General features: G+C 37.3%; 7 protein-coding genes across 9 annotated transcripts; all 7 read right to left on the bottom strand.

The window, feature by feature from the left end:
• Positions 1 to 15: 15 nt before the first annotated feature.
• LOC132195716 (alpha-1,4-N-acetylglucosaminyltransferase-like) lies at positions 16 to 1,621 on the bottom strand. Its single transcript, XM_059617890.1, has 2 exons — positions 1,208 to 1,621; positions 16 to 925 (listed from the first exon to the last, which is right to left on the bottom strand). The coding sequence occupies exons 1-2, from the start codon at positions 1,604 to 1,606 to the stop codon at positions 302 to 304; spliced, it is 1,023 nt and encodes a 340-aa protein (XP_059473873.1). The 5' UTR covers positions 1,607 to 1,621; the 3' UTR covers positions 16 to 301.
• A 790-nt stretch (positions 1,622 to 2,411) lies between these two features.
• Positions 2,412 to 4,464, bottom strand: LOC132196064 (lactosylceramide 4-alpha-galactosyltransferase-like). The gene is made up of 3 exons (XM_059618463.1): positions 3,931 to 4,464; positions 2,621 to 3,265; positions 2,412 to 2,544 (listed from the first exon to the last, which is right to left on the bottom strand). The coding sequence occupies exons 1-2, from the start codon at positions 4,327 to 4,329 to the stop codon at positions 2,633 to 2,635; spliced, it is 1,032 nt and encodes a 343-aa protein (XP_059474446.1). The 5' UTR covers positions 4,330 to 4,464; the 3' UTR covers positions 2,412 to 2,544; positions 2,621 to 2,632.
• A 374-nt stretch (positions 4,465 to 4,838) lies between these two features.
• Positions 4,839 to 8,965, bottom strand: LOC132193856 (lactosylceramide 4-alpha-galactosyltransferase-like). Its single transcript, XM_059614786.1, has 3 exons — positions 8,474 to 8,965; positions 6,100 to 8,110; positions 4,839 to 5,646 (listed from the first exon to the last, which is right to left on the bottom strand). The coding sequence occupies exons 2-3, from the start codon at positions 6,553 to 6,555 to the stop codon at positions 5,002 to 5,004; spliced, it is 1,101 nt and encodes a 366-aa protein (XP_059470769.1). The 5' UTR covers positions 6,556 to 8,110; positions 8,474 to 8,965; the 3' UTR covers positions 4,839 to 5,001.
• LOC132192994 (alpha-1,4-N-acetylglucosaminyltransferase-like) lies at positions 7,466 to 9,806 on the bottom strand. Its single transcript, XM_059613263.1, has 3 exons — positions 9,760 to 9,806; positions 8,474 to 8,921; positions 7,466 to 8,110 (listed from the first exon to the last, which is right to left on the bottom strand). The coding sequence occupies exons 1-3, from the start codon at positions 9,804 to 9,806 to the stop codon at positions 7,466 to 7,468; spliced, it is 1,140 nt and encodes a 379-aa protein (XP_059469246.1).
• Positions 9,807 to 10,336: 530 nt separating this feature from the next.
• LOC132205344 (dual specificity mitogen-activated protein kinase kinase 6) lies at positions 10,337 to 13,219 on the bottom strand. Its single transcript, XM_059634338.1, has 7 exons — positions 12,928 to 13,219; positions 12,646 to 12,700; positions 12,405 to 12,570; positions 12,113 to 12,349; positions 11,831 to 12,010; positions 11,463 to 11,680; positions 10,337 to 11,404 (listed from the first exon to the last, which is right to left on the bottom strand). The coding sequence occupies exons 1-7, from the start codon at positions 12,935 to 12,937 to the stop codon at positions 11,275 to 11,277; spliced, it is 996 nt and encodes a 331-aa protein (XP_059490321.1). The 5' UTR covers positions 12,938 to 13,219; the 3' UTR covers positions 10,337 to 11,274.
• A 424-nt stretch (positions 13,220 to 13,643) lies between these two features.
• LOC132200065 (uncharacterized) lies at positions 13,644 to 19,094 on the bottom strand. The gene is made up of 7 exons (XM_059625255.1): positions 17,879 to 19,094; positions 16,829 to 16,912; positions 16,499 to 16,757; positions 16,327 to 16,416; positions 16,165 to 16,233; positions 14,121 to 15,988; positions 13,644 to 14,061 (listed from the first exon to the last, which is right to left on the bottom strand). The coding sequence occupies exons 1-7, from the start codon at positions 17,993 to 17,995 to the stop codon at positions 13,942 to 13,944; spliced, it is 2,607 nt and encodes an 868-aa protein (XP_059481238.1). The 5' UTR covers positions 17,996 to 19,094; the 3' UTR covers positions 13,644 to 13,941.
• A 137-nt stretch (positions 19,095 to 19,231) lies between these two features.
• On the bottom strand, positions 19,232 to 23,782 carry LOC132200046 (coatomer subunit gamma). 3 transcript variants are annotated; one of them, XM_059625234.1, is made up of 13 exons: positions 23,593 to 23,781; positions 23,324 to 23,454; positions 23,045 to 23,272; positions 22,698 to 22,994; positions 22,228 to 22,467; positions 21,993 to 22,142; positions 21,704 to 21,917; positions 20,974 to 21,482; positions 20,846 to 20,860; positions 20,080 to 20,434; positions 19,931 to 20,025; positions 19,632 to 19,869; positions 19,232 to 19,581 (listed from the first exon to the last, which is right to left on the bottom strand). In XM_059625234.1, exons 1-13 carry the CDS (start codon positions 23,630 to 23,632, stop codon positions 19,451 to 19,453), a joined length of 2,643 nt encoding a protein of 880 aa, XP_059481217.1. In that variant the 5' UTR covers positions 23,633 to 23,781; the 3' UTR covers positions 19,232 to 19,450. The 3 variants fall into 3 exon arrangements, with proteins under 3 accessions (XP_059481217.1, XP_059481226.1, XP_059481209.1); XM_059625243.1 differs by lacking the exon at positions 20,846 to 20,860; XM_059625226.1 differs by lacking the exon at positions 20,846 to 20,860 and having other exon boundaries at positions 23,045 to 23,454; positions 23,593 to 23,782.
• Between the last annotated feature and the right edge of the window lie 27 nt (positions 23,783 to 23,809).

The following is a 23,809-nucleotide window of genomic DNA, read 5'->3' as shown; positions in this document are numbered from 1 at the left end:
TATTTTTAACCAAGTATTGAAAACATTATTTTAAGAATAGATTTTATTTTGACTGTAAACGAACAAAAAAACGGCATATTGTGATTGATTTGAGATTTGAGCACAGGAAAAACGCCGCGTAAAACCTGCTCATTTTAATTTAATCGTGTCTTCTTTTGAGAAAATTTTACTGAACATATTTTATCACAAACCTTTTCATTTTTAATTCAACTCTTCCCGCGCTGCATATTTTTTTTTATTGCCCTACATATTATAAAAAACAAACAAAAATAGTTTATTTTACATTTACTGAATAAAGTATCTAAAACGGATCGCTACTTCCAAACGCCGTGGGACAAAATCTCCGGGCCAGATTAGCGTAGAGCGCGGTAGAATTGTGTGCCAATTTTGGATCTCCGCGGTTTTTGCTCAGTTGGTTCCACGTATGGACTCCGTAGCCCTCGCCGATCCAGTCGACATCCGCACCCTCAGCGAAAAACACTTTGAAGGCAGTGTAGTCGATTGGCGTCAGTTGCGTTTGATTCAAAATGCACACGTCCTCCATCTGGCCGAGAGTAACGGCGGTGTCCGCCGACACGCCGAAGAACCGGGACACCGCATTGCTGAAGGCGAACGGACCGGATGCGTAGACCGTCGGGTCAAAGTCCCTTGCAGAAGTGGTGACAATTTCCTGAAGAAATGGGTGTTCTCGTCTGAAGCCAAAGGCACAGTTGGAGATTCGGCCGGCGCTCGGCGTGTGCACGACAAAGCTCTTCTCAAAAAGGGCGGTCAAGTCCTTGAAGATGACGAAGTCAAGGTCAAAGTAGACGCCGCCGAAAGTCAGGACGAGCCACACTCGAAGAAAGTCACTCGTGAAGATTATTGGATGTTGTGAGTGCTTGAATTTTGTCTCCATCACAATTTTAAAATCTGACGAAAGAAGCACCTGATAAATAAAAAGAAACTAAAATAATTATTTGTGATAAAATTATTGATTAATTTATTATTTAATTTATGTATTAATAACCATCTCCATGTTTTCTCTTTCGAATCTGATACTTCTTTGTATTAACAGTTAATTTAATTATTTTAAATTAAATCAATTACCTTTAATAAAATTAATTTAATGCGTCATTGGTCAATCCAGAAAAAGAAGTTGTTTGGATTAAAAAAATTATGGCCAGCAAAGAAAAATATATTGCGGTCAAGTAAATTTATTTATACAAACCTTTGTTGCATTAAGGGTGACGACGTTGATGTTGTTGTAAAAGCCAAGGACGAGCCTCAGGGCTGGGTTATTTTCCAAGCTGATAACGAGCACTGGGTATGTGACGACGAGCACCACTTGTGCGTCAGGGTTGCTTTTCGCGGCCGATTCGACGGCACACATCTGCCTAGAGCTCAATCTGCCAGAGCCTGAGGTTTCAATAAAAACGATCACCCTCGATCCAAATATTGTTCTAAATTCATCGTGGTTTCTTTTCACGGCCAAATTAGTCAGGTCGAACAGAGGTAAGGTTTTAGACACCGGAAGTTCCACAGAAATCATCTCGATTATGGACACGTAGTACAGACTAATTACTCCACCAAAAATGACAACATTGGTAATGAGTGTCAGTCGCTGCATGACAAGTTTAAAGGTCTTTCCTCGTGTGAAATTAACGTGCGTATGTTGTCTTGGACGATATCAGCAGCGAAGTTTATCGCAATATAAAAATAATAATTGCATGGCCGCAGACAATTTTCAAGCGCCGCGCTAAGAATTTTTACTGTGAGTGTTGTTGAAAAACATCAAAGTTATTCTGCTGGTTGAACTTTTGTGAAAGAGTTAAAAAGTTGTACTCAATAGTTTGAGGTGTCATTGTCAGTAATAAAAAATATAGAGAGTAAACGGGAAGAAATTTATCAAAGGGTCTCATAATCTTTACATGCAATTTTAATCTCAGGAACCGAACAATTTTTTAACGCAGAAAAGGCAGGGAATTTCACTGATCCGCGGACGTTTGTCAGGCTGTTTTTATTTTTGGGCTATGTTTGTGGATAATAGCATCCCGCCATATTGGTGCTGAAATAATTTATAATTATATAATAAATTACTCCCTATTTAATTCTTTGATGCACTTTTTATGTTACCAGAGACTTGCCTAACTTAACTAACAACCATCCTCGTCCCTGTTTCAACCATCACACCCTAAGCTATAGATGTTGAAGACCAAAGGATTAAACCGAATTTAACAAAAAGAAGTCTACCTTGCCAAGGCTGGTACAGTGATTCAAAGTATAATAAACTTTTTTGAAAACATAATTGGTTTGGAAATTTTATTTTCAGGATAAGAATCTGGATAGATTTATGTTTGATATAGAACCTTGGAAAAGCTGTGAGAGCGCTATTAAAAATTATGGGTTTAATTTAATCGTATCTTTTTAAATAAATTTTATTTTGAATAAAACACATTTTTTACAGCAGTCTCTGTTTTAATTTAATTATATTCACTATCTACCATCCTTTTCGCTATAGCTTTCCTTTTCTTCAAAAGGTTGTTTGCTCATGGCATTGACGTGAAGCTTGAAACAATAAACACATGAAAAATCTTTATTTTTTTTTTATTTTTTTTTATATACATTATATATATATATATACCTGAAAAATTATCTAAAACGGATCGTTACATCCAAACGCCGTGGGACAAAATCTCCGAGCCAGAACAGCATAAGGCGCTGTTGAATTGTGTGCCAATTTCGGATCTCCACGGTTTTTGCTCATTTGGTGCCACACGTGGACTCCGAAACCCTCGCCAATCCACTTATCCGACCATTCAACGCCATCCTTGCCAAAAAAAACATTGTAGCCAGGGTAGTCGATAGGTGTGAATTGAGTTTGGTTCAAAATGTACACGTCCTCCATCTGGCCGAGAGTAACGGCGGTGTCCGCCGACACGCCGAAGAACCGGGACACCGCATTGCTGAAGGCGAACGGACCGGATGCGTAGACCGTCGGGTCAAAGTCCCTTGCAGAAGTGGCGACGATTTCCTGAAGAAATGGGTGTTCCCTTTTGAAGCCGAAGGCACAGTTGGTGATTCGACCGGCGCTCGGCGTGTGCACGACAAAGCTCTTCTCAAAAAGGGCGGTCAAGTCCTTGAAGATGACGAAGTCAAGGTCAAAGTAGACGCCACCGAAAGTCAGGACAAGCCATACTCGAAGAAAGTCACTCGTGAAGGTGATCGGATGCTGTGAGTGCTTGAATTTGGTCTCCATCACAGTTTTGAAGTCTGACGAAAAGAGCACCTGACATATCAAAATAAAGTAAAAAATATGCGGTAACATAATTACAATAAAATTATAGTTTTATAGTTGCACATAAAAATGTATATCTATGTTTTAGTATATATTATAACAATATAATACTACAGGGCAAATATACAATATATACACACATAATAATAAATAATTACTAATTTCACTGTTAATCTAGTTCAGATCTTACATAATTATATCGATGGCAAAAATGAATTTTTAAATTTTTATTCTTTTTAAGAACATCAAAATTTCATATTATGCTTCAAAAGAAAAATAACAAACTGGTTCAATTGTTCATTGCTTTCAGTTTTTTTTTCTTATCAAACAAATTGATGAAGTTTGTTAATTTAGCATATAGTTTAATTAAACTTCAATTACGTTTAATACTATTACACAAATTTGAAACACATCTGATGTAATATTATTAATTTATTCTTATTTGGCGTCAGAAGTGGGTTTTAGCGAAAAAAAAATAGCTTCAACACTTTCTGTGAAATAACGCATTGCAATTGAAATTTAACACTGATTTTTTCATCAAGTTTTCCCATCTTTTTCCTATCTACCTTCTAAAATAATTTATATCGCTCTACAAAATTTAATTGAAAATAAATTATTTGAGGCTGAAATTAATTTTAATGAAAAAAATATTATACTTTTGTGGCGTTCAGGGTGACGACGTTCACGTTGTTGTAAACGCCAAGGACGAGCCTCAGGGCTGGGTTATTTTCCAAGCTGATAACGAGCACTGGGTATGTGACGACGAGCACCACTTGTGCGTCAGGGTTGCTTTTCGCGGCCGATTCGACGGCACACATCTGCCTAGAGCTCAATCTGCCAGAGCCTGAGGTTTCAATAAAAACGATCACCCTCGATCCAAATATTGTTCTAAATTCATCGTGGTTTCTTTTCACGGCCAAATTAGTCAGGTCGAACAGAGGTAAGGTTTTAGACACCGGAAGTTCCACAGAAATCATCTCGATTATGGACACGTAGTACAGACTAATTACTCCACCAAAAATGACAACATTGGTAATGAGTGTCAGTCGCTGCATGTCAAGTTTAAAGGTATTTACCGTCAAACCTCGTGAAAAAGAATATGTTGTGCTGTGTTGGCTTGTACGATATCAACATAGTTTCCGTGATAAAAATTCGGCCGCAGGGAAATATTCAAGCTCAGCGATAAAATGTTTTCCTCTGTGATGAATGTTTGCGTTTAGCAATGCCTTACACAAAACCCGTATTGAAGTGTAATTACAAACACTGATACACGTTTATTCAAGTACATTTCAATTCGAATAATTTGACTCAAAATTCAAAACAAAAAATTTAAAATAAATTATGAACATAAAATAACAAAGACAAAAAAGAAAATTTCCACATTTTGAATTTTAATTTTTTTTTTAACTAAATATATGCAATAAAAAAGAAAAAATTTAGTATAGAGTAATTTTTACAAATTCCTCTACTTTTTATGTTATAAACATAATCTGTATTTAAAACATAAAAAATTGCACATTTCAACCTTGCAAAATTCATGAGATGATTTATAATATTCAGGAAAAAGCTGTTTTTAAATTTAAAATTATATTTTAAACATTTCATCATATAAAAATATATACACTAAAAAATGAAATTCAGTTTCTATCAAAATTCGATGGTTTTTTAACACAATTTTATATTTATTTGACAATGAGAAGAGTAAATAACGATATATAATTTTTAAATCAAAATAACTTTCCACTATTGGCAAATGTCACTGGGCAGAACTGCCTAGCAAGAGCAGCATAAGGAGCAGTCGAGTTTTGTTCCAGTTTTAAATTGAAACGCATCAGATTCATCTGGTTCCAAAGGTGGACTGCTAAAGAACTTTTGATCCACTGTTCAGCAAGGTAGGCTTTCCCTTCGTGATAGAAAATTTCAAAATAGGGGTAGTCAAGGGGGGTAAGCACTGTGCTGTTCAGGACAAGAACATCACCAAGTTTTTTCGCATCGCGGGCCTGCTGGATGTGAGTCAAATTGTAAAATTCACAGACGCCTTTGACGTAAGCGATGAGCCCCGATATGTAAACTTTTGGATCAAAATGTTTGGCAGCTTTTTTAACAACCAATTGCAGCAATGGGTGCTGCCTTCGAAAACCAAAAGCGTAATTGCCAATTAAGTCACCACTCGGGGAATACGGAATGAAGTTTTGCTGCTCAAAAAGGGGTGAGAGGTCGTTAACGATGACGTAGTCAGTGTCAAAGTAAATTCCACCAAATATGAGAACCATCAGGTTGCGGAGAAAGTCGCTTGTGTGAACGTTTATACTATTTGAATTTTTGTGCTTATCTTGCTCCACCAGGGATCTGTAGTTCGATTCCAAAAGGATCTGTTAGAAATTTCACAATTAAAAAAATTAGGATGAAATATATATATAAAATGAAAATATAGGTGTTCATTTATTTGCATAAAATAATAACACACAAATTCGATTTGAGCTTTATATTCACTGAATTTTAGTAAAATATTCTAATTTCCCAATAAGTTAAACTACCCTGCACTTCCCAAGTCTGTGATTAGCACAGTAGTCGGTTTACTTTATACATATTATAATGGCAAATCATCTTTATAAAAAAAAAAATTTCAAGTGGATTCTTATTAAATAGGCACTTGATTTATATAAGAATTAGCAATTCCATTATTTTATGAATTATATTATTTTAACCATACTCTAATTGATAATTGTATTAAAAAAGCCCTCTGATCGATAATATTATTCATACACTTTCGAAAAATTATTCCAAACAGAAAATCTTAAATAATTAATATTTTAAATATTTACTTGTGTAGAATCCATGGTGACAACTTTGACGTTAGTGTAATTAGCAAGAACCTTAATCAGGGCTCGATTGCTTTCCAGTTTGAGCATTCGCACAGGATGTGTCAAAAGGAGCAAAACCATTGCCTTTGGATTGGTTTTAGCGGCCGACTCGACGGCGCACACCACTCGAGGATTCAGTCTGCTGGTGCCGGAGGTTTCAATAAAGAAAATTACCCTCGGACCGTACAGCTTGTCAAATTCGCTTAATCCATTTTCTGTAAGCGCCATCCATGTTATATCGGGCAAAACTATTGTATCCTCTGTAGCGTTTTCCTTGAAGCGACTCATAACTTGGAAAATTGGCAAGGCAAGGATTTGTGGGACGGTGAGATTGTCCAGGTAAAATAGGTAAAAGATGCAAACAAACCCACCAATAAAAATGACGTTGATCAAAACGAGACTGAAGTGACTGAACATATTAAATTTTGAGGTGACTAATCGTGCTGAAATTTAAAAGTGTTGTGCTCTTGGGTTGTATGTTATTATCTTTTTGCATGTGTGCATGAACTCTTCCTCATGGGGAGAGGTTGCTAATTATAATGATAAAAAAATATGGACAATATACCTTCAAACCGAGCGTGCGTGGCAAAATTGCAGCACAGTGCCTGTAAAAAATATTTTAGGGAATCTTAATGTAAACACATTTTGATTTTGAAACTAAAAATAAACACAATGTAATTATGTATTTCTTAAAGCAAATATAGTATCAAAATATTTTTTATATTATTTTTGGAAAATTTCTTTGTCAGTTTTGAAGAAAGAAAAAAACAACGTAATTTCTGTACCTCAAAAGAGTGTCATTTAAGATTCTATAATCCTAATCTCCCCGTTCTCCAATCCCTGAATTTTTGGAACCATAAAGTTATGAAATGTTATAATCATGTGTCTTAAATATTGAATTCATATGACATTTTTCAGTATTTTCTTCAAATTTTTAGATTTTTTTTTCTTTACTCTTGCGTTCATAAAAGTGTGGTTGTAGTTGATAAATGCTATATAATCTAAAGAGTTTAAACAGTACGTTCAACATATGCCACAAATAAATATACTCCTCTTAAAAGTCACTTAGTAATCATTTTTACGACGTACCATCTTAAAATTTTAAATATTCAAAAGCTTTGAATACCAAATTTATATTCAAATAAGATGCACTATAATGTGTATGGATAAAGCTGACTTTATTTTGTTATTTATATTAAGCTCACATTGCTAAAAATACTTATCAAAAAAAAAAAATCCTCAATGACACTTCCGTTTTGTTAACATATTTTATATTTGACATTTTATTTCAAGTGAGCTGAAATATAGGATCGAGTAATGTTTAAAATCAAAAAAGTTTTCCACAATTTGAAAATGCCACTGGGCAGAACTGCCTAGCAAGAGCAGCATAAGGAGCAGTCGAGTTTTGTTCCAGTTTTAAATTGGAACGCATCAGATTCATCTGGTTCCAAAAGTGGACTGCTAAAGAACTTTTGACCCACTGTTCAGCAAGATATGCTTTCCCTTCGTGGTAGAAAATTTCAAAATAAGGGTAGTCAAGAGGGGTGAGCACCGTACTGTTGAGGACGAGAACGTCGCCAAGTTTTTTCGCATCCCGGGCTTGCCAGATGTGAGTCAAATTGTAAAATTCGCAAACGCCGTTAACATAAGCGATTAGCCCCGATATGTAAACTTTTGGATCATAATGTTTGGCAGCTTTTTTAACAACCAATTGCAGCAATGGGTGCTGCCTTCGAAAACCAAATGCAAAATTTCCGATTAAATCGCCGCTCTGGGTGTACGGAATGAAGTTTTGCTGCTCAAAAAGGGGTGAGAGGTCGTTAACGATGACGTAGTCAGTGTCAAAGTAAATTCCACCAAATATGAGAACCATCAGGTTGCGGAGAAAGTCGCTTGTGTGAACGTTTGCACTATTTGAATTTGTGTGCTTATCCAGCTCCACCAGGGATCTGTAGTTTGATTCCAAAAGAATCTGTTAGAAATTTCACATTATTAAAAAAAATGTGATGAAACATAAAATCATGTTTAGAATATTTTAAAATATTTAAAATAAAGTCAATAAATTAATACTCAAAGTTCAATTTATATTATCATTGAATTTTAGTTAATATTCAAATTCAATCTGTGTGTTATTGGCACTTGATTCAATTTAACATTTTAAAAACGAAAATTAAACATTTTATGCAATGTTGTTATCCTCATTATCCTCTTATTCAAGAATATTTGCGATTATTACATTAAAAAAGCCATCAATTTGTCAAGTTTATTTTTAACCCATTCCATAATTATTCCGGACAGAAAATCTTAAATTAATAAATTTAGTTGAAATATTTACTTGCGTTGAGTCCATTGTGACAACTTTGACGTTAGTGTAATTAGCAAGAACCTTAATCAGGGCTCGATTGCTTTCCAGTTTGAGCATTCGCACAGGATGTGTCAAAAGGAGCAAAACCATTGCCTTTGGATTGGTTTTAGCGGCCGACTCGACGGCGCACACCACTCGAGGATTCAGTCTGCTGGTGCCGGAGGTTTCAATAAAGAAAATTACCCTCGGACCGTACAGCTTGTCAAATTCGCTTAATCCATTTTCTGTAAGCGCCATCCATGTTATATCGGGCAAAACTATTGTATCCTCTGTAGCGTTTTCCTTGAAGCGACTAATCACTTGGAAAATTGGCAAGGCGAGGATTTGTGGGACGGTGAGATTGTCCAGGTAGAAAAGGTAAAAGATGCAAACAAAGCCACCAATAAAAATTACGTTGATCAAAACGAGACTGAAAGGACTGAACATTTTAAATTTCGTGGGGACAAATCGTGCTTAAATTCAAAAGTGCAGTGCTGTTGGGTTGGATGTTTATCTCATTTTATTGTGCATGAACTCCCCCTCCTGGAGATAGGTTGAAAATTATATATGATAAAAAATAAAGGAAAATGCCTTCAAACTTGAGCTTGCGTGGCGTAAAAGCAGCACTGTGCTCATGGCATAAATAATACTCCAGAAAAACTTCATAGAATTCGAGTTAAATTTTTTAAATATAACACCATACATGTAATAAGCTGGCTTATGAATAAAATAACTTAAATAACATCAGAATATTGTTTTGTATTATTTTTTGAAACGATTTATGAGAGTTTTGATGAAAAGTTTGTTTTCCTTAAAAATGGTCATTCAAGATAAATAGTGTTTGTCTCCTCGTTCACCAATCTTTCAATGTGGGAGCTAAAATTATGAGTTTTTTTTTCAATCATGATTAAATTTTTAAATTTAATTTTTTTTACTGATAGCAAACTGTTTAGCTTTTTTTCAGTTTTTCTTGACACCCTCAAATTTTGCCCTTAAAAATTCTCTTTGTCTGTAAAAAGAAAAAAAAAATTTTTCATTAATTTATCAGAGGTATCTCAAGCTGCAAAATTCAGCATGATTTTTTAGCATGAAAAATTGAGTCTCCCAAGTTCTATATTAGTACCACACATTAAAATTATTTGAACTTTTAATCAAGACGGTCGGCAACATATTGCATTGAAACAAACTGGATATATTTTACTGTTAATAAATTGTAAACAGGCTCTAAATCAAGATTTCATAAAAGAGCCCTGCAGGTGTCAATATGGTTATCATACGGCCTGTTGTTCCAACGGAACCTTGTTCCACAGGTGGGGTGGCCCATCGTTCCAGGCGACACTTGGAAGGCGCGCGAACATACTCAACAGCGTCTGCAGCGGGATACTATTGTTCCATATTTATTTTGAATGGAATTAAAGTAAAAGACAGATATACCTCCTTCACCCTAAAAAAAATCAATAAACATCATTTGCAACTAAAAAAGTTTTTGGTCAAGACTAAATAATGGAGTTGAAATGTTCAATCGCATTGGGTAAATTTCCAAAGGATTCCAAATATTGATCTAGTTATTTCTTCACTTCGAAAGATTGCCATTAAAGACTAATTGTCTCCTCCTCCCCGGTTCTGCAGTCGACAAACTAAAAAAAATATGAAGTTTTCGATGTTTTTAAAAATTGTTATAATATTTTTTTTTTATGTTAACTGCTTTTTGTTAATTTTATATTTTTTTTAACTGTTTCTTCTCGCCCTTGAAATTCAAATTAATTATTATTATTCAATTTCTAATAGTAATTGTAATAACAATTTAACTCAATTTGACACATATCGCTTTTGGCAGAAGGAGAAAAGTGGGCAATTAAAACCTGTTAGGTATGCCACCCGCTGGACATTTCTGTCAAGAAGTTGCCTAACTCCATTGCAAGTGAACTGGACTAGTACATGACCACTGAAGCTCATTTTCAACAAGACTATCAAGGGGCGACTGTGTCCTAGAAATAAATTAATGCACACTATCCAAATGTGTTGATAACACGTAAGTGAAAAAAAATTAAAATTCTTGCCCCATTCAATTTAATTTCCATGTTAAGTTATAAAAAAAAAATTACAAAATTATCCATTTGAAACAGATGATTTTAACATGAATTTATGAAGTCATCACACAAGTTTTGGATTTTCTGTATCTTTTTAACTAGATACCTTCTTTATTATAGCACTTAATATTTTCAATCGCAACACATGTAAAAATGCATTTTTTTGTTGCAACACTCGCAACGTTTGATTTGACAGCGCTTACTTTAAATTTAGTATTCATTAGTGCGCACCAATTGAATGGTTAGCTTAAAATTAATGTGATAGTTTGTTAAGTGAGCAATAATTTTAAGTATCTCCAACGCCAAATTAAAATTGACTTATATCGTCATTTGATCCTACCAGGATTAGATGCGCTCAATTATCCAGGTGTTCAGGGGGTTTAATCTGTTTTGCGATGCTTTAAATACAAAGCAATAGGCTAAGTCACTAAACTCGCTCTGCTTCCGAAACAAAAATCAAAAATTTTCACAATCATACAAAATCTGGCGTGAAAAAAATCCAATTTATCAAACTGAAAATATGGCAAACAATGGAAGTTCCGCAGCTTCTCAAAATTGTACTCAAAAAGTAAAATATATATAGCAGAGTTCATTAGTAGTAATTTCATACTCGACTAGCAAAACTGCGTGCTGTGTGTGTATGTGAAATAATGGAAATTAAATTTAAGAAACAACACTTTTGGCTGTGACTGAATACTGGTCTTAGTCGGGTAAGTTGAGAATTTCTGACACAAAAGAGGCCACATCAGTGTCTTTGTTTTGATGAATTGTGATGAACGGGTGCTGCAGCAGCTGTTCATAGTTTGGCCGTTGGGAGTAGTTTTTCTGCAGGCTGTAAGCAAATTTGAATATCAAGACTGAAAATATTCATATTCAATTAAAATAATAACCACTGGGTGATGAAATCTTCAAACTCAGGGCTGAATCTGTTGGGGGGAAGTCTGGGGGCGGGGTCCTGCACCACTTGCTTGAGCTGGTCGAAAGGTGTGCCCCATGAGTTGTAGGGAAACTTGCTCGTCGCCAACTCGACCATCGAGATGCCGAGGCTCCACACGTCTGACCGGATGTCATACTGTGACGGATTGCCGCTAGGGTCAATTCGCTCCGGCTGGAAATTGAATTTTATTTTTTCCTTTATATAATAGAAGCTTCATATTGAGTTTAATAATTATTATTGTAAATTTAAAATTCCTTGGGTAAATCAAACATTTTGATTAATAAAATTAAAATTTGACAGATTAGCATTTTTATGACTCACCGCCATGTACGGTTTGCATCCAGCGTCAACAGTCTTTGCAATTGAGTCTACAAGGTATCCAGAAATGCCAAAATCACAAATTTTGACTTCTCCTTGGCGGTTGATGAGAATGTTGGACGGCTTGACGTCCCGATGTATCACTTTTAACTGTGAGTGCAGGTAATGCAACGCTTGCAGCACCTGAATTTTAAAATTATATTACTTCTTCAATTGACAAGAAAAGTAATTTATCAAACATAAAAATTGGATTGGATTTTTGTGCTAATAAAAAAATCAACTGACCGCGACTGCAATTTTGCCTAGGATTTCTTCAGGGATTGAGTGTCCATGTTTGGAAACCTTGGCGTAAAATTTGTCAAGACTTGTGTCCATAACTTCCATGCAGATCCAGACGTCACCTTCTCGGAAGAGGGCACCAAAAAACTGCACCGTGTACGGACAGTCCGAGGCGCGCATCGACACGTCCAAGTCCATGATAAGGCGCTTCTGTTCTTGTGAATTCACCGTTGCTGTTATCAACTGTCAAAATAACTAAGAATGAATTCAAAACTTTTTAGTTAGGAAGTTAAATTACTTTGACAGCCAAAACGGTGCCGGACTGGATGTGTCGGCGCTTCTCTACGGTGCCGTAAGCACCTCGGCCCAACTCGCAGATGCGCTCTAAGTCTGCGGCGTCCACTGTGTACTCTTGTCCACCCAGAATCATGTTTGTTTTTTGGTCCAGATTCCGAGGGGGCGTCCTTTATTTTGACAAGCATGAGAAGTTTAGAATGAAATTTTTACAGATCGAGCATCGAGCTGCATTATGAACTTACACAATTGGCGCCGGTTCTGGATTGAGAACGAACTTGAATCGGCCCTTGTTGCGACCTGCAAATAAGATTCGCACTTAGGATTTGGAGCTTTTAACAAGCCATTCAAGTGCTCGGGAGAGTATAACAACAAACTAAAAATAAAGGGTGTATGGCCTTAATTTCAAATTCACCATCTATCATTTTATGCCGTGTTTTTATATTTTTCTCACGTGCACACTAGAGAAAATGTATTTTTGGCAAAATTTGAGTGAAAGGGCTGAAAAACAGTTTTGTTTTGCTCACCACCGGACATGTTTGGATGGTGCCTTGGATTGGAGTCCGCTTTCAGCTGCAAAACAAACTTGAAACTCGGAGGCTGGACGTCAACAAGGCATGCTCGGCCCGATTAAGGCCCTTGTCAGCAAGTACGACGAACGGATGATTCGAAGGTGCAGATGTCGGCAATGATCAGCATGCAGCCGTATTTTCGGCAGAAGTGACTCACTTGTGAACTTTTTTCCGACGAATCTGTTTGCCTGTCTACTGTGATCTGCGAATCTGGTCTAGTGTCTAGTGGTGCTGTTTGAAAGCAGCGCCGCCGGCGGTGATTCATTGGCACTGCTGAGCTAACCACGTGACCACGCCCCTTTTTTTTGAATGCGTGATTCATCGATTACGTCATCGTGGTGACGAAACAAGGGCACAGGTGCAACGCAGACAGCAGAGTGCTGACGACACGCGATGGAATTCCATTCATGGAGTGCGAGACAAATGGAATTAAATGTCATGCGGTTACAACCGGCAACGAGTCGATATTTCACCAAAGTATAATACAAAGCGTCGAAAAAAAGTTGTTGGTGGAGCAACCCAAACTAGATATTGCAGACGATAAAATAAAAGATTTGAATTCGTGCTGCACGCATTAATATATATATGCAAAAATTTTAACTATATACCGTTATAGAAGCGCATTTATGCTACATGGTGATTTGAAAGGAATGACATCAAATGGAGTGAAATTTTTTCTAAAAATCATTTTATTTGAGATTCAAAATATGCGTTACAGCAACGTACCGCTTTTGTGAAAAACTAAAAACTTAAGCCTGGCAATTTTTTATATAAAACATTATGAGTGGATTTTTTCTTAAAAACACCCCAATACTAAATCTTGTTACAGAGCTAATCGACTTGGCCATTGTTTTAACAATTAAGCAGAATCATTTTGCGTAAAGCAATATAAAAAAAGCAGTATTTGTCACGAAGTACTTGAGTGATGATGATCCATTGCTCAGGCTTGTATTTCTCATATTACCTGGTCTACTTGTTACGCTTTTTCTGGAGAAGAGGGTTGGCTTTGGACATGTTAGCATTCAGCTGCTGAACTTTGATGGCTTTCTTTCCTTGGCGTCGTTGAGTCTTCTCCTTTGGAGACTTAACCTATTATAATATTAAATTTTTTTCACCTTTACAATAGTTAAATAATTAGTTAAACTCACAACCGGAACATTTTCCTCAGATTCAGGATCACTGCAGTCAGAGCCAAACAGTTCCTTGCGCATGGTGGCATAATCATCAGCAGCATCTTCTTCCTGCTTGTCCTCTTGGCAAACTTCCACAAATTCGTCCAATTGAAAGACCTGCTTTGCATTCCAAGTGTCTGTCTCTGGGTCAATTGGCACAGCAAGGATCCTCACAGTATGATTTTGAGGCTTATTACGACTCCTCATAACAGACTTGGAAGAGAACGTCCAAATCCCAAGAGACAAAGCTTTGCCCAAGGGCACAGACTGCAGCTTCTTCTGATTCTTTTTAAGTCTCTTCACTAATGGGCAATCAACAATCCTCCTCTTCTTGGGGCTCATCACAAAATAGCCAGCAGGGTGCTTTCTCTTCTTTTCCTCTGGCGCGTGATCTTCTACAGACATTTTCTCCTCCAGCCTCTCAGGTTCTCCCTTCTTCAAAGTGATATTTTTGACGTTGCGCACTTTTGATTTTGGTACAGCAACCACTTCAGTGTGTACCTCATCTACCACTTTCTCAGCAGCACTTTTCTTCTTCATTTGTCGGCTTGATGGTGCCCTCTCATTCTTAAGTCCATATGACCTTGTCTTCTTAGTGGGAGGCTTCTCAACATTGGCCATGATGTTGGCATCCTGCTCCACCACATCGACTTTTTGAAGCAGCTTCTGGGAGGCTTTACTGGCACTTCGCAGCACTCGTGTCACTACTTCAGTATTTTGCTCAGGCGGCTGATAGCCAACAGTGATAGTTGTCTCTAAAGCTATTTCAGAGACCCACTCAGCTGACACATCAACAGGTTTTCCCTGCAGGTTCTTATTTTCTTCTTCGGTAGCAACAGCAAGTTGAGTTTTGTCTCCCTCTCCTAGCTTCAGAATTTCTTTGTCCACCTGCATTTTCTCAGGTTCTTCGGAGGATTTTCCAGAGTTTCCATCAGCATTCATTTGATCACTATCAGCCTGCATTTCCAATTGCTGCTGTTCAGCATTAGTCTCCATTTCTTGATCTTGTACCTTCTCAAAGTCGTTAACAGGGGCCTCATTAAAAATAAGGTCTTTGGTTGCAGCCTCCTTTACTAAGTTCTCAACAGGGGCCTCCACTTGAGGGATATCCACTTTAGAGCCCTTGAAAGGCGTATTCTCTTTGTGACCTTCAACAAGGACATCCTCATCAGCAATAGCTTGGCTTTGGAGTTCTCCAACTGTGGCCTCCTCATCCATTACCAACTCAAAGTTTTCAACTTTATCTCCTATATCAGCCAGATTTCCCTCATTGACCTCATCATCTTTAGTGGCCGACTTGTCAATGGAATCATCATTGTCATCTTTGGACCTTGCATAGACTATCTCACTATCATTCCTAGAATTTCCAAGCGAGCTGCCCTCCAACAACAGAACTTCCTTGTTCACTCCCTCCTCAGCCTTTTCAGCTGATTCCACCTCCTCAATTTCTATTTGCATATCTCCCTCTTGATCAGCACAGTCCTCATCCTGATCCTTTAAAGAATGACCAGAAGCAATTTCCTGCTCTTCAGTGTGAACACTGTTTATGTCCAATGATTTAGACTCCTTCTCTATGGCAACTGCTCCATCATGCAAGTTTGGAAGAACCTTTATATCTTCGCCTGCATTTTCAGAGACGGACAGATTTGTGAAATCCTTTTTGGTTTTGACAATAAGGATAGGAGCAGCTTCAGGTATCTCAACTTGATTTTCATCACAACTAATAACCTTCATCTGCACCTCAGAGGTAACATGCTGCTCTACGTCTTCTGGTGGTTCATTGATGGCATCTTCAACAGCAGGGGACAACTCTTCCTCTTCAATATCAAATGAGTTTTGGTTACCTGAAAAAGTATAACGCAGAATATTTAATATTTCCATACTTTATTAGCCAATCAGAAATACGTAATTTTTATTACATTAAAAAGCATTGAAGCATAGAAATTTTAATTTAAAACATGACATTATTTTTTATGTTTTGATAATTTAGCCCGAGAATTAGCAATAGAGATGTACTTACCATCTTCATTTTCACCCAGATCTTTCTTCCAAGTTGAAAGCATGTTTGTGTAGTAGCCTGAGAGCATCCCTGCAAAAAAAGTTAGTAAATTAGATAATTATATGATGGACACAAACAAACATGGATAATATTAATATAGATTAAATTTAAATAAACTCTCACCATTTTGTTTCAACTTTTCAGCAAAAGTCAGAAGAGTTTTAAGGAGCATTTTTTTTGATTGACCCCTCTTTCTTTGCCTCATTTCTTTCACTGCAATTTGAGTTCATAAAATAACAAGTTCAAAACTACCGCAATGAAATTTAGCTTTTAGAATGTTTAGAATTCTCCTTACCCAAACCAACAATTTTTTCTTCTTTGGCAGAAATTAGGGCTTCATTGCTAGCAGACAATTTCTTGTTGACCATGAGCACATCACATAAGTTCTGTACTTCTTTAGTGTGCTGGATCAAGAGCTCTTTCAGCAAAGCATTTGTCTTCACCAATTCAGCCACAGATTTGTCTTTGGCCGTCGGAGCAAATATTTCATCATTTGCAGGCAACTGCAGGATTTCGCCTGGTGGATGATCGAGGATCACAAATTCCTGGTTTCTCTATACATACAAATTGGAACAAATTGAAATAAGTAAAAAATTAAAAAAAAAAAATCTGCAATATATTATACCATAGGTAGAGAGGAAAGTGCATTGCTTTCATTTGGCTGCATATTTTGAGAAGGAGTGCTTGAGCTCTGGCTGAGGGGTATTAACTGAAACAGTAAACACCAGACCGTGTTAAACTTTTCATAAATTATTACAATGAATAAATAAATACAGATAAGAATAATTTTTATCACAAGCATTGCATCAGGCACGTACCACATATTAACATATTTTAACAATAATTACAACTCTGCGATTATGTTCTTTCATTGAATGTCGTCTGAGAGGAGATTAAAATACAATTAATATTGAAAAATGCATACAGCATTGAGGGCACCTTATTGATGTTTATACAAGAAGGCTCAAACAATTTTCTCAATAAAAGTATTTTTTAGAATACATGATTAATTTTTATATCCATGAGCCCCAAATTTTATATTTCAGTTAAGCAGTTATTTCAAATGTATTTGTTAAATTTTACGCTAACAATTTTGGCTGGATTTAATTTAAATTCGAAAACGTGAAAATCTCTAAAAGACGAAATGTTAAATATCAAAATTTAATCCGTAAGATTCTTGGTCTCTCAGAGACCCCGTAATTCCTATCAAAGGGATCATCGCGGCCCCAGTGACCAATTGACCATACATTCATAGAAAAAAATCGCGGTTGAATAATTTGGCGCCATAATTTATCAATAACGAGACGTAAATACATTATGCATAATTTATATAGAGGACCTCTACATAAATACAGAGCAACATACAATATTCTTAAGTAAAATGGCCGTCTGATGACGCATGCCATGTTATATGTACATGTTATTTTGTCAAAATCCTCAAAATTATTTGACTTAAAAACGCCTTTCAATATGAGCACATCTTTTCAGCACAATATGAAAAATGTATCCTTATTAATTGCCATGAACGTACATATAATTCAACTGAGAACAAATGCACAGTTTAGAAAATGCACACGTGAAAACGTGCCACGTGTCTTTAAAATCGAGGACACATGAGCAAGGTTTATCGCAAAAATTACGCAAATAAAAAGTAAATCAATTCAAAAATACACACCTCTCTATCCAATTGAGCATTCAGCTCTTGCATCTTCTCTTCAAAGATGTCTGCATCTGCATCCGTATTGCTGCCCAACAGGTCGAACAGGTTCTTAAGTCTCTGTTCTGCCGACATGATGCATTCGCTTGGCTAATTTTTGCAAAAATCTAGCAGAGCCGAAAGTCTCAGGTCGCCGAATTGACGAAAATCTGAGAGTAGGATGTCGAATGCGTTCGTGTGAAGAAAAACCGCGGCACAAAATCTGAATTTATATGCTGAATTTGCAGAAATAAGAAACGATAAAATGGCGAACCGCCTCTACCAAGCGTGTATGTCTGCAATGTGAAGAAAAATGGAGACGGCACTGACGGCAGAGCGGGCAGAGGATGAAGAGGACAGGAAGTGCCGAAGTGGCGACAACAGCCAATCAGAGCCATTTGTCGAGGAGGGAATTGATTTGATTGGGGGATTTCTCCCGCGTGCACGAGCGTGTGAACAGAGTTTGGAGAGGGGACTCTGAAATATTTCGCTAAATATCACAACTTTTGGTACATACGATCGGCGCCAAGGTATACTACTTGAGACAACTGCAACACTTTAAAAATTTATTAGGCATAATTCCTAGAAATAAGTAGCTAAATAAATTTCTTCAACTTTATAATGACGAAATGACGATCAATTAAAATATTTCAGCGCAGCTTCTGAGTAGCTTGATGATTTTTTAAAAGATGATGCTGATGCAAATGCAATGACCTATAATGTATTTGACTACACTGGTATTGTGCACAAAACAAAACGCGCGTAGGCGAATCCGGAGTTACAGATAATAAAGATGACATAAACTAACTTGTCACCTGGTGTCTGTGTCCGGTTCGAGCCTGCGATACGTTTTCTACGTTTCACATTTCAGAGAAAATTCCGAAAATTCAACATGTTCAGAGGTGATATTAACCAACGTATAAACGTAATATGCGTAATATATTCTTTATAAATTTGATTAATTGATTTATTATAAAAAAATATACGTGTTTAAAATTTGCATATATTATTAATTATTTTACATTTTGAAAGTATGAAAAATTTAGTTAACGGTCCATTATCTGCGGGAACCGCTCTCATTGAAGACCCTGCGTTTTAGCAACTTGCTTTGTTTTCCAGAAGTGTGCTGTTTTGCCTGTTTCTTCAAAATTTTGCCAATTCACCTTGCCAAAGAATAAACAACAAAAATGGATATAAAATATTTGAGAACAAATGAAAATGTAAGATAATCCTGAGAGGGCCTCTAAATTTTATTTCTCTTTCAAATCAAAATCTTTCAAATTTAATGATTTTAAGAAAATCAGGACTTGTTTTAATTAAACTTTGTAAGAACTTTCAAGATTTAAACACAAAATTTATTTAGATATTAAAGTAAATTCTCTCATAACGGAGGTAAAATAATTCTTTTAATCTTATATTTGTTTAAACTCATGCAGCAGAAAGTCGTTTTTGAAGAGATTGAAGATTAAAGCCAAAAAATAATAAGACCAAAAAGTAATTACTTTACCACCATGTGATAAAAACAAACTGGATGTATGTGTTCTCAACGATTTAACCGACCGAATTTGTAACCAACTCGGAAATTTCAGGATCGGGACATCTGACTGCTAGCTGCATGGTGACACCCTCGGATAAGGCTAACTTTGCTCTTACTAGTACGTCATGACCTCCACGGAACACACCTGGTAAATTGAATTTTAAGCCAGGAAAACTCGATTACAAAAAAACATACCAGCAAGTAGAAGGGTGTGTGAAGATTTTCCTTCTTGTATACGGTCGCTCCTCTCACAAGGCTGCATACCGAGAAACTGGACAATGTTTTTCACCGCTTCGTCCAAGGTCTGCATGCTTGAGAGGGCAAAGACATCCTCTAACTCATTTTCACTGCCAGCCTCCTCCCAGGAAGCTCCAAAATTGGCTCTTGCAACTTTCTGCACTTGGTCAGCTATAGAAATCTCCAAATCTTCAAGCTAGAATGGAAAATAGATCTAAAATAATTCTGTCTTCAAAGAAAATTAAGTAAAGAAATACCATGTACTCGTCGTCAAAACTGTCATCCGAATCTGGGAGGCCAGTGGCTGGATCGCAGTCTTTGGCGGAGAATTTGAGAACAGCACCAAAGGTTCCTTGAAATATCAAACATTAACGCCAAGGTTTGTAAATTTTAATCTTTATTTTACCAACACTGCTAGCCAACACCTCAGGGAATTCGAAGACAGCAAAGCATGACTGCGCCTCGCCATAGGATAATTTAGGACAGGAGATTTCCGAGATGAGGACAAATCCTTCGGGGGCGTCCAGCTGCACTCGGACGTTTTCCAGCAGCTGGTCGTTGAGGGTGTTTGTGCAATTGAATTGCAGCACAAGGTGACGCTCGTACACGTGTTTGATGCACTTGACAAGGTATTCTGTCTCGGATTCTGTGAGCTCAATGGGTGGCGAGGAGTGAAACGGAGGGCCAAGGGCTGCAAGCTCAGGAATGTTTTTCAGCTTCTCTGCGTACGTTTCTTCCCTGGTCAACATGGGCGCGGCAGTCTGGAGTAACAAGTTTTTATTTAGGAAAAATTTTACAAAAATTTAGGGTTAGTCACAAAGATTGAAAACAAAATACAGAAATTATCAAGCAAGAAGAGGGACAATATTGAGCTTTCATAGGAATATCACAAATTTTCTTAAAATGTTCTACATTCATATATAAAATATATTGTGCAGAATTTGTACAAACTTTACTAAAAACGTATTAAAAGAATGTCATATTACGAGTTAAAATCTTGTAACCTAGTCTTTACTTTAGTAAAATGAGTATGAATGATATAAAAAAACTGATTTTTTAAATTGAAAAAAAGATATCATTAGAATCGTCACATAAACACAACATCAAACAACATATATAATGCCAAAATATTTTAGTGCCGAGTGGCCAGTTACAAATTTTATGGTACTCACACGAGCGTACACAACCTGCCAAATAAATTATTGGAATCAGTGCAGGGTAATAATATAAAAGTTTAATACATTTTTGAAAGTAACAGAAGCAGAAAGTTCCGGCAAAGACAAAAATAATTAAAACTGACCTTGGGTTTGGAGCTGATTTCATCAGAGGAAACAGGGAGTTTTGCATCCTCGGAAGGAGCAACGGCAGCAATTGGAATGGTCTTGATGTCAAAGGGTGTCTCCGTGGGCTGCATGGTGTACAGGTGCAAGGCCTTTTCCAAACTTGGCAAACTTAGGTGCGTGTTTTCCACAATGAATCGGTTGTTCAGCACAGGGTCATTACAGTTGAGGATGGTGCTATAGTAAGTGGCGCGGTCTCGGACTTCGTCGTCAGTGTCCATCTGGCAGCGGGCCAGGAGGACTCGGATGTTGGGCAGTAAGTCGGGACAGAGGGCGCCAAATTGGGCCATAGCGGTGACGGCAGCAGCTCTGACAGGGGCGTTTTCCAGAATGACACGGTTGTAGATGAATCGGATGTAGCGAGACGGCTGCTTTGTGCGGGGACCTTCCTTGCCCAACAGGTGCAGAATTCTCACTGCCAAGCTGGTATGCTCACAATCCTCAATGAACTCGCAAAGATGGGCCAAACCTGAATTATAATATATAAAATGATTTTTTTTTTTAAACAAATGACAATGATTTGAAGTGATTCCGCAAATAAATCAAAATTTGAATCTGATTTGAATTAAAAAATACATTGACTATTTGACAAACTGATCTAAACGTAAAAATAATAAAAGAATATATAACAATATAACGATAATATATAACAATAATAAACAATAAAGCAAATTAAAAAAAGGCTTTTACCAGTTTCTTTTGCTTCAGGATTTTCCTCAATGATGGTGATGATTGTATCAGCAATGGATGCTTTGTACTCCAAGCCACCCTCGTCCCTCAGCATGGCCGAAAGAAAATTCATGAGCACCGAGTGCTTACGTGGGAACTTGAGACACAGAGCTCTGATTGCCTTGACCACCACAATCTTAAACTCGTCACTGATTTCACTCACAAAACTTGAGATCTAAAAAAATATAATGACAAATAAAAATTTGAAACATCAACAAATTTGAAAGTATTGAAGAAAATATAAGCTGACTTGTTTCATCAGTCGATCAACCGATGACTCAGCACCGGTTTTCAGCAGAGTGGTGATGGCCAGGGTAGCAACAGAACGATTTGCATCTGTGATCAAACTTTCAAGGTCCAGATTGCATGCGGTCACAGCAGCAGGGTGGGTCATTGCCACCTGAAAATGATTATCATAGTTTGTTTTAATTTGATATTGGATTCAGGAAAAATTTTGATAAAGGGAAAATAATTTGATTTTTTACCTTATTCAGTGTTCTGACAGCTGCAAATCTCAATGTTGGTTTTGAAGAGGAGCAGAAGAGCTGCAGAACGCTGACAGCAGGTGTTAACTCCCTGGCCGTGGTCTTCTTCATGTTGACAATGGCATGGGCAGCCTCATAAATGACCATCTCGCTCTTGTGGCGAAGGCAGGATCCGACAAACTCAAAAAGCGAATCGGAACCATAGTCGTCTTCCTCCATCAGACGGCAGGCAATGCGGATCTGCAAGAAATTTGAAGTTGTTCAACTATTCACGAGTAAAAAGAAGGAAGAATAAAAAGTATAAAATTAAATTCAAAAGTCTTTAAAAATATTAAAAATTGAAATATTGCCCTTAAAATTTCAAACAAATAGCCTTAAATTTCCCAATTTCCCTACAAGCAAATTAAGGTTATTTGGAATTTTAAATTAATTAATTTGAAAGTTAAACTTTGAGAAATTGATGTAATTACCAGCATGCACAGAGCGTAAGGAGACTTGGGAGTCGATTTAATCAGTCTGGCCACCAATTTGGTCACAGCCAAGCGGTCCGTCTTCCGAATGTGGTAAAGCACCCCTAGGGCATGGTACTGCACCATTACACTGTCGGTGTTCATTGCCTCTTGAGCCTCGTTGACCCAGCGCTTCACAACGTCCCCAGCAAAGCGGGTCATGTGCAGACTGCTGACCAGAGCTGCACTGCTCACAGCAGCGTTGCGGTCCACAATGGCCTGCTTCATGTATCTCTCAATTGCTTGCAGCATTGAGCCCTAATGTAAAATTTTATAATTATTTAAAAAAATAGTAGATTCAATTTTACATCAGTGATGCTGCAGAGGGCTCTGATGGCCGCTGCCCTGTACATGTCCTCGCGACCAGTCATGTCCTTAGTCAGCGAGGAGGTGACAATGATGACGTCCTCGGCAATGCCGGCCAGTTCTTTGATGCCCAGGTACACCATCCGGCGCAGAATGACGTCCCTTGACTGGAACAGCTTGGTCATGGCAAAGAACGCCTCTGTTGCCTCCACAGTGCCCAAAATTTCACCCTGAGTTTGAAAGTTCATTAAAGGTTCTTTATATGAAATGAAATTCATTACTTGGTTCAAAAGGTAGAGGATTTTGGTGAGAATATGGGTGCATTTTCTTGGGTTGACCGGCGTGTCGTTGAAGGTTCGGGCCTCCTGCAGGACAGTGGTTTTCTCCAAGTTCTGGAAAAGGTTTCCGCCCCCTGAAAATGATGTAAACATTCATAATTATTCACTTTTAGGCTCACTTCTAGATAATTAATACAATAATGAAAGAAATAAAAAAATTATTGATTAAATTGCGGCTGTCGTGGCCCTTTTGTTGGTGTTAGAAACCTCACCTTCTTCCTCTTCCTTCTTGTCCCGTTTGAAGCCCATCATTCTAGACGAAAGCAAATAATACCGGCGGAGGTTTTTCTCTAATGAAATTAACGACCTACTACGTAAACCTTTAGATTTTGAAATATTTAAGCCCTTTTGTTTTCGTCATGTGTAAATTTACACGTCAAAGTGTGACACGCCCACACTGTCGATTCACCGCAGAACCGCAGAGCTGCC

This window comes from Neocloeon triangulifer, unplaced genomic scaffold (assembly GCF_031216515.1).
Source record: "Neocloeon triangulifer isolate White Clay Creek 2 clone unplaced genomic scaffold, ASM3121651v1 ptg000001l, whole genome shotgun sequence".
In the NCBI taxonomy this organism is placed as follows: Eukaryota; Metazoa; Arthropoda; class Insecta; order Ephemeroptera; family Baetidae; genus Neocloeon; species Neocloeon triangulifer.
The sequence above is the reverse complement of the archived record's forward strand: the minus strand, read 5'-3'. Positions and strand labels throughout refer to the sequence as shown.

Excerpts from the sequence above, each read along its gene's own strand:
- LOC132195716 (XM_059617890.1), bottom strand. The coding sequence starts at position 1,606 with ATGCAGCGACTGACACTCATTACCAATGTTGTCATTTTTGGTGGAGTA. Across the intron at positions 926-1,207 it reads TCACCCTTAATGCAACAAAG|GTGCTTCTTTCGTCAGATTT; the intron begins GTTTGTATAAAT and ends TTTATTTATCAG.
- LOC132196064 (XM_059618463.1), bottom strand. The coding sequence starts at position 4,329 with ATGCAGCGACTGACACTCATTACCAATGTTGTCATTTTTGGTGGAGTA. Across the intron at positions 3,266-3,930 it reads TCACCCTGAACGCCACAAAA|GTGCTCTTTTCGTCAGACTT; the intron begins GTATAATATTTT and ends TTGATATGTCAG.
- LOC132193856 (XM_059614786.1), bottom strand. The coding sequence starts at position 6,555 with ATGTTCAGTCACTTCAGTCTCGTTTTGATCAACGTCATTTTTATTGGT. Across the intron at positions 5,647-6,099 it reads TCACCATGGATTCTACACAA|ATCCTTTTGGAATCGAACTA; the intron begins GTAAATATTTAA and ends AATTTCTAACAG.
- LOC132192994 (XM_059613263.1), bottom strand. The coding sequence starts at position 9,806 with ATGGGCCACCCCACCTGTGGAACAAGGTTCCGTTGGAACAACAGGCC. Across the intron at positions 8,922-9,759 it reads TTCCGTTGGAACAACAGGCC|TCCTTTCAGTCTCGTTTTGA; the intron begins GTATGATAACCA and ends TAAAATGTTCAG. Across the intron at positions 8,111-8,473 it reads TCACAATGGACTCAACGCAA|ATTCTTTTGGAATCAAACTA; the intron begins GTAAATATTTCA and ends AATTTCTAACAG.
- LOC132205344 (XM_059634338.1), bottom strand. Across the intron at positions 12,011-12,112 it reads TAGGCAAAATTGCAGTCGCG|GTGCTGCAAGCGTTGCATTA; the intron begins GTCAGTTGATTT and ends TTTAAAATTCAG. Across the intron at positions 11,681-11,830 it reads GATGCAAACCGTACATGGCG|CCGGAGCGAATTGACCCTAG; the intron begins GTGAGTCATAAA and ends TTCAATTTCCAG.
- LOC132200065 (XM_059625255.1), bottom strand. The coding sequence starts at position 17,995 with ATGTCGGCAGAACAGAGACTTAAGAACCTGTTCGACCTGTTGGGCAGC. Across the intron at positions 16,758-16,828 it reads CACTTTCCTCTCTACCTATG|AGAAACCAGGAATTTGTGAT; the intron begins GTATAATATATT and ends TTGTATGTATAG. Across the intron at positions 14,062-14,120 it reads CTGAGGAAAATGTTCCGGTT|GTTAAGTCTCCAAAGGAGAA; the intron begins GTGAGTTTAACT and ends ATATTATAATAG.
- LOC132200046 (XM_059625226.1), bottom strand. The coding sequence starts at position 23,632 with ATGATGGGCTTCAAACGGGACAAGAAGGAAGAGGAAGAAG. Across the intron at positions 23,455-23,592 it reads CAAGAAGGAAGAGGAAGAAG|GGGGCGGAAACCTTTTCCAG; the intron begins GTGAGGTTTCTA and ends CATCATTTTCAG. Across the intron at positions 20,435-20,973 it reads AAATCAGCTCCAAACCCAAG|ACTGCCGCGCCCATGTTGAC; the intron begins GTCAGTTTTAAT and ends TTGTTACTCCAG.